This window comes from Corvus brachyrhynchos, unplaced genomic scaffold (assembly GCF_000691975.1).
Source record: "Corvus brachyrhynchos isolate BGI_N302 unplaced genomic scaffold, ASM69197v1 scaffold68, whole genome shotgun sequence".
Taxonomy (NCBI): domain Eukaryota; kingdom Metazoa; phylum Chordata; class Aves; order Passeriformes; family Corvidae; genus Corvus; species Corvus brachyrhynchos.
Window position 1 is genome coordinate 2,813,699 of NW_008240039.1, and position 6,865 is coordinate 2,820,563.

Sequence of the window (6,865 nt, forward strand, 5' to 3'; positions counted from 1 at the left end):
AATGCTGGAACTCTGTTTCATTGAAATGTAAATCAGTTGTATGGTGGTGGGAGATTTATGATGGTGAATTTACGTGTTTAATGCTTAAATAACTACTGAAGACTATGGAGAACTGTATCATGACACTGACTAACTTCCCTTGTTTATAGTGTGTTTCCTCAGTGCTGAAAACATACACGAGTGTCTTGGGATAAGTGTTGTATGGTAGGAAAAATTACCAAAATGTAATCACACAGGTAGAAATTGAAATACTCAATGATCTTTTGTGTGTGTATAGTTAACTGCTATTCATGACAGTGCTCAATTCAATTAAAGTGTAGATCTCCCCTATACTGAAAAAATATTCTATTTTATGGCCAGTGTTTATTTCCCAGCAGTTCCTAGAGAATGCATTTACAACAAGGACTTAAAATACATCTGCTTTGGGTGAAACTGAGAAACTCTTCAGCTTTCAGAATGATATTCTTGTAGACAGAAGTATTTCCCTTTTTTCAATCTTTTCAATAGCTCTAATGTTTATGTAGATGTTGTAAGTAGCTACATGCTAGAAAGAAAATGATGACAAATACAGAGATAAGTGTGGCTGGAAAATGTTATCTAAAACCATAGCTGAGAAAAAAAAAAAAAAGAGATGTGTTATTTTGCAAAGCTGCTGTTAGTGATTTTTTTCATTTTTAATGCCTGTCCTATTTCTGGGTTAGTTCTCATGCTAATGGTAGGAATATAGCAGGAGACTCTGTATGTGAATAATCACTTGTTCATGAATTCCTGTGCCCAGAGGAAGAGCCTTGTGTTTCCTGTTAGGAACTTTTTATATTATTATTTTTTTTTTTTTTTTTCTTTTACAGGCCAAACAAGCTCTAGGTCTAAAAGGGCTGTTTCTCAGAAATCCAAAGCAGGCCTCTCTGGACAGTCATGCTGCTGGGCAGCTCCATCGCAAACATTCCTTTAGCAGCCACATCCTGAGACGGACAGCCAGTGCACCCACCAAGAGCCAGAAGAAGAACAAGAAGGGCTTTCCTGAGATTGCTTTTGACACAAAGGACAGCAGCTCTGCAGGGGCTGGAGAAGAGCAGGAAGTGGAAGCTGCCTCCCAGCCTCGCTTTGTGCAAGAGCCAGAAAGTGCTTCCCCAGCCCCAGCTCCCCGAGATGGTGCCGGTGGGGAGGCACCTGGCAAGGGCTTGAAAGGTAAGGCCCAGGGCTCTCCCAAAGGGCCACGGCAGAGCTGTGCCCACCCCGGGGCTCCTTTCAGCGAGCCCTTGCCCAGGGCACACAGGGTGAGGCTGCAGGAGCCCCAGGGCGAGAAGCAAAGCGTCTTTGCCCGCTGTGCCATCAACAGCTCGGGCAGGATCGGAGTGGCCACCAACTGCATGAAATGCATGATTGGCTCCAAAGAGAGCCCTGACCCAGAGGGCCCGTGGAGTGACCACCCTGGCAGGCCCATTGCTAGAGACCCCCTGCACCCTGAGCAGGGCAGCAGTGCAGAGGAGAGGGTAGAGCTCAGGACCTGGGTTGTCAGAGGGCAGCCCAGGCCACACTCAGATTTGCAGCCTTGCAGCAGCCCTGGAACTGCAGATGATCTGACAAGGAGCACTCAGTCTTTTGTGACCCCAGGGAAGAAAAATGTTGACTCTAAGTGTCACGGAATAAAGGCTCATTCCCGGCAGCGGTGGCAGTGCCAATCAGGTGGCAAGTACGGAAGCACTGTCAACTTGGTTGCAGCCAGCAATGGCTCCATATCCTCCAACTCCAGCAGTCTAGAAAGCCTTGGAAGCCCAGAATTCCCCAAGCACTGGCCTGAACCTTCTCGAAGGCAAGTGGGCACCCTACAGAGGGAAATGAATGCCTTGTTCGTTCAAAAATTGGAGGAAATTCGAAGTAAATCCCCTATATTCTTTACTGGTAAGACCAGATTTTCTTCACCATTCTCCACTGTAGATCACATCATTGTCTCAGCTTCTGCGTAGCATCCTTACTTAGAAGCTCCTCTATGTTGTTTGGCTGTCAAGAGCTCTTTTTTTTTTTTTTTTTAATTTTTGCAATGACAGAAAAAAAATCTGCATAAATATTTTTATTTTCTTTTTTGTAGACGTGTCTGGTTTAGATTAGTCCTTGCCATGCCTAGTTAACCATCTGCAGTAGTGACACTGTCAGTAGTCCATGAATGTTTGGGTTGTTTGTTCAGGCTCTTTTGTTTCCTTGGTTTTCTTAGTGAATGTGGTATGATACTAAGTAAATTTTAAGATCCAAACCAGAGCATTAAGTGAGATTGAATATGGAAAACCCACATCAACAAACAATATTTCCATTATCAGCCTTTGTGTTTCGCTGAGGGATAACCACATCAGGGATGATGTCTAATGTGCTCTCTGGTATCAAATAAACCGGTTCCCTCCTCAAAGATCTTGCAAAGTCACTGCTGTCAGTCCAGGAATTACTGAATGGAATTCTCTGCTCTGGGGTGTTCAGGAGATCATATTTTATAAACACAGCAGCCCATTCTGGTCCTAAATGTGTATGCAAACATTTCTACTGTGCTGTAATGTTGCACACATGCTCTGGCTGTGGCCTGAGGGCAGAGCTGCACAGCACAGAGCAGCAGAATGTGTGATCTGATGCTCCCTGACATCAGCCAGGCTGGGGCACTCCTGGCATTCCCCATTGCAAAGTAAAATGTGCCCACTTGGAGGAAAGCTGCTAAAGCTGCAGCATTTTGTGGTTGTTTCAAGCCAGAAACAGGCGTGTGGTCAGTGGGAGCGTGACTGCACCTTTACCGTGAACTGGGGGTTTGTAAAGATGGGAAACAGAAGCAGAGGCAATCAAAGGATATCTTTTAATATGAAAAATGGCATTTTTCCTCCTGATTTGGCAGGCATGGGAGAGAAGGAAAGTGGTTTTGACAAGAATTTTCTGTTTCACAGAATACTAAGGAAAGAGTATGAAATACAGCTTTTGGCTGTGATTGCAAGAGCTCCTCTTCAAATCCCTTGTTCTCTTCCTTAATTGTCAAAGGAATTTGGACACTGGTGGTTACATTTTCAGGAGCAGTGGAGTGACTTTGGTGCTTTTCTTAAGATCTTATTCAGTAATAGATTCTGACTGCCTATCTGTAGTGGGCTTCTTTGAAAGCTTCATACATAAATTTGAGATATTTTATTTGTTTGACCAGTTTCATCTGGTTGGGTGTCTGCAATTTACCTTCTATTTTTTATACCTTTTTTGGTTTTTTTTAATGTATTTTTCCAATCTCTGCTTTGGGTATTTAGGAAAATACCAGGACAATGGGAGGGGAGAAGTTTGCTGGTTTCCGTGACTTGCAGTTAATCCAAAGCAACAGAACTCTTTCTATGCCTAAATTATTGGCACTGGGCTTTTCACAAACTCTCAGTACTGTGACATATGAAACCATTTCCCATTATCAGTGCCAGCTCCCCTGCCAGCCCCCCAAGTCACTAAACAAATATTGTGATATGCTTGAAATTTGATTAAATCCATCTGACTTCCCAAGCATGGAATCAGCAAACCCTTAAAATGGTGAAATGGTGCCTTGGACTGGCTGCTGCTGGTCTAGTGACAGCCCCTCTGTTTGCACAAATAGCTCCCTTTCCCATCCTCCTGCAAGGCCGTGCCTCGGGCCAGGAAACCAGGGAAACCAGCTCCATGGCTGCACTTGGGAACTGGCATTCTGCTGGGGGAAGTGCCCCCAGGATGAGACAGGAAACTATAGCCTCTAGCTGGCCCTTCATGGCACCAGCCTTATATTTTCCAGTGATTTTCCTTCGAAGTGTGCCCAAACCTGTGCTGGTGGATGGGGAGAAGGGAGGGCTCATTGGTCTCATCAGCTCTGGACTCTTCCTGACACTCCTGCAGATACTGAGAGTCTGGGAATGTTGGATTTGGCTCATGGGCACATGTGCCTGTTTCCCTTCCGACACTCCCAGCTAATGCAGGACAGGCCAGGGAATGGCTGCTCCCATCCCTGAGCTCCTTCCCTGGGCTGGAATTCCTGGTGCCAAGGAAGGGCCTGGTATTCCCTGGGCAGGTTCTGGGGGTGCAGGTGATGTTTTCCATTAGGAGAGGGCTTTGAAGAAGAGGAGGCCTCTCCAGGTTGCTTCCTCTGAGCAACCTGCCTATGTCAGGGCAGTTGAAACTTGATGATTTTTAAGGTCCTTTCCATCACAAACCACTCTGTGATTCCATTCCCCTGTCCAGTGGACTCTGCTTCTTCAACACTAACAAATACTGCTTTTCATTCTTCTATGATAAAAAAAAGGAATTTAACATCTGTCCATGTGTGGATTCCATTGAGTGCTCTGGTTGGTCAGAAATTCTTAGGATCCTACAAGCATGTGTGAATATTCCTGTATGTCTCCCTTCCCTCCCTCAGCACTAATTTATCCTGTTATCTGCACCTGCCTTCCCTACATTAACTGGATTTTTCCTCTGTTCTGTCCTATTATTCTACATGCACACTCCCTCTCTCTAGTTAAGAACTGAAAGGACAAGCAAGTCAAAGGTAACTGTCTGCGGAGTGTCCCCGATTCGAGCACCCTGTTGCCTGTAGTCCTGGTTTTTGCTTGTTTGCTGCCCTATAATTACCTGCTCCTGTATCCTTAAGGTCGTGGTCTGGCTCAGTGGTGCTTTGTTAGTTCTGGAATGCATGTCTGCACTGTGCTTTGGAGATATGGGAAATAATCTTTTTGGCATGATTGCTTTGGCTCCCAGGGTGCAGGTGATAAACATTGCAGTGAATAGAACATTTTCTCCAGGTAATTGGTGGCTGCAGTGATTCTCCAGGGTTGTACTCTCAGCCTGCTGTTCATGACCCATCTCTCTGCAGAGATTTTTTGAAATAGAAATTACCAAGTTTTTTTAAGAAGAACAAAGTCTGTTTAAAGCTTTTGTTTTGTTTTTCAAAGTCCCATTGCCAGCATTCCACTGTCTGCGCCCAGATCATTTGTAATCTGCTCCACAAGTCCTGTGCTGCTTCTCTTCTGAGTGGTTGGTCATTGGGATCACATCTGCTGGTCAAACTGGTGTTTTGATTAGTGTACATGCTCTGGTTGTGCTCTGATACCCTGACCTGTCTGAGTGCTGGAAGGAAGGAAAACTGCAAATCAAGGGGTGCTGGATGGTGGAGAAAGCAAAGTTAGTTTACAAAAGGGGACACAAAGGGCACAAATTGCTGGGTACTGTTGTTGTTGTTTGATAAGAAAACCAGAATAGTCACATGGTGCTGCTGTGCATGGACTGAGGTTTCTTGAAGCAACAGGGCTTTGTGCAGCTAAAACTGAAAGTGCAAAATGTTTTGCTGCCTTTGGCCAGGCATTTGAAATCCCAAGTTATTTTTAAAATCATGATTGACATATGCAACTAGTACCTTGAGAACAAAATGATAACGCATGAGGAATGAATCTTAGTCTAAACTGTAATTTGTAAGAGATAACTAACCCTGTATCTCTGTTTTTCTTGTTTCTTTTTCTTTTCATGCCTCCCAAGCAGACGTCTGCCACTTCTCAATCCAGAGGTCAGTCACTTCTTTATGCAGCCTAGAAACGATCACAGAAGAGCCTGTCCCTGCCAGTGAGAACCATCACTGCAGCCTTTTCTTCCCTCTGCCTGTTACCCCTTACAGTGATTCTGAGGAAGGGTCTGGGTCTGACCACTCCACCGAAGCTCGATCAGAGGGAAGCAGCACACCCAACCAGCCTCAAGAGTCCCTACCCTCCAGAGAACAAAGAACTAATCTGGCTGCAGAAGACCAAGGGCAGGATGTCCCAAGAACAGCTGACACAAGTTTAGTAGCCCCAGAAGATGGGAGGACAAGCGTGGCAGGCTGTCTCAGGGAAGGAAATGGCTGGACACAGATGTGCAGTAAAGCTGAAGATCAGGGTGGATCAGCAGCACATCCCCAAAAAGCCAGGCTGGTAGAGGCAGCAGATCACAGGGCTGGCCAACCTATAGGAAGCTGCCAGAAGCAAAACAGCCAACTAGGTCAGGTATTAACAGACATGAAAAACACCTCTGAATCCAAAGGGCAAAATCTGGGTGCAGCAGCTGTTCCACCCCAGCAAAACAATGTCATTAACAGCACACAGGCGGATTGTCCCCAGAAAGCCCGGGCTGCACAGGCTCTCCCTGTCTCTGTTTCTCAGATGAGCTCTTACATGTTGGCAAGAAGGGCAAAGAGTGAAGGACTGAAGACGTCAGACTCCTCAGCCTTAACAAAAATTCCAAGCAGCCAGTCTCCAGCAGCAGAAGTGTACTTTGATGCCACTGTCAATGACCGGATCTGGAGCAAGCTAGACTGCAGCAGCCACCGTGACAGCATGTCCTCCTCGTCCAGCATGTCCTCCAACGACACCGTCATTGACCTCTCTCTCCCCAACCTGGCTCGCAAAAGCCTCCCGGACCTGGGCATCCGCCAGGACAGCCTGGAGCCCCTGGCCATCAGGAAGGGGATGCGGCCACGCTCCGCCACCACCTGCAGCAACGAGATGCCAATGGTCAGCAAGAGCAAGTCCAACCCCAACCTGAGGTCTGGCCAGCTGCCAGCTGATGAGCTGTGCCCCCGGCCCCTGGCCAGGAGCCCTCAGGACGCGTTCTCGTCCATCCCTAGAAGGCACACCTGGAGCAGGCTCTACATGGAGAGTCTCAGGCAGTCCTCCAACAAATCCAAAGCGCATGACACGGTTGGGAATAACCAGACAAAGTCCAAAAGCCTCGGGGACCTTACCTCTGACGACATTGTGTGCACTTTTGAAAGCAAATACCGCAGCATCAGCAGGAGCTTTGTCACCCGCTCCATGCGGGAGCAGCGCCGCTCCTCGGGCCTGAGGCCCTCGGCCAAATGCCGGGATGAACT

The 6,865-nt window shown here is 46.8% G+C and overlaps 1 protein-coding gene across 3 annotated transcripts in view; it reads left to right on the plus strand.

The window, feature by feature from the left end:
• Window positions 1-5,690, plus strand: part of PLCH2 (phospholipase C eta 2) — a 32,663-nt gene extending 26,973 nt beyond the window's left edge. Inside the window, exons 21-24 of one of the 3 annotated variants that reach the window (XM_017744027.1) lie at window positions 849-1,902; window positions 4,487-4,516; window positions 5,503-5,527; window positions 5,636-5,690. In XM_017744027.1, coding sequence (XP_017599516.1) covers window positions 849-1,902; window positions 4,487-4,497 — 1,065 coding nt within the window. In that variant the 3' untranslated portion in view covers window positions 4,498-4,516; window positions 5,503-5,527; window positions 5,636-5,690. Of the gene's footprint in view, window positions 1-848; window positions 1,903-4,486; window positions 4,517-5,499; window positions 5,590-5,635 lie in introns of those variants that run through there. The other 2 variants (XM_017744026.1, XM_017744028.1) reach the window with 2 other exon arrangements.
• Window positions 5,691-6,865: the final 1,175 nt, after the last annotated feature.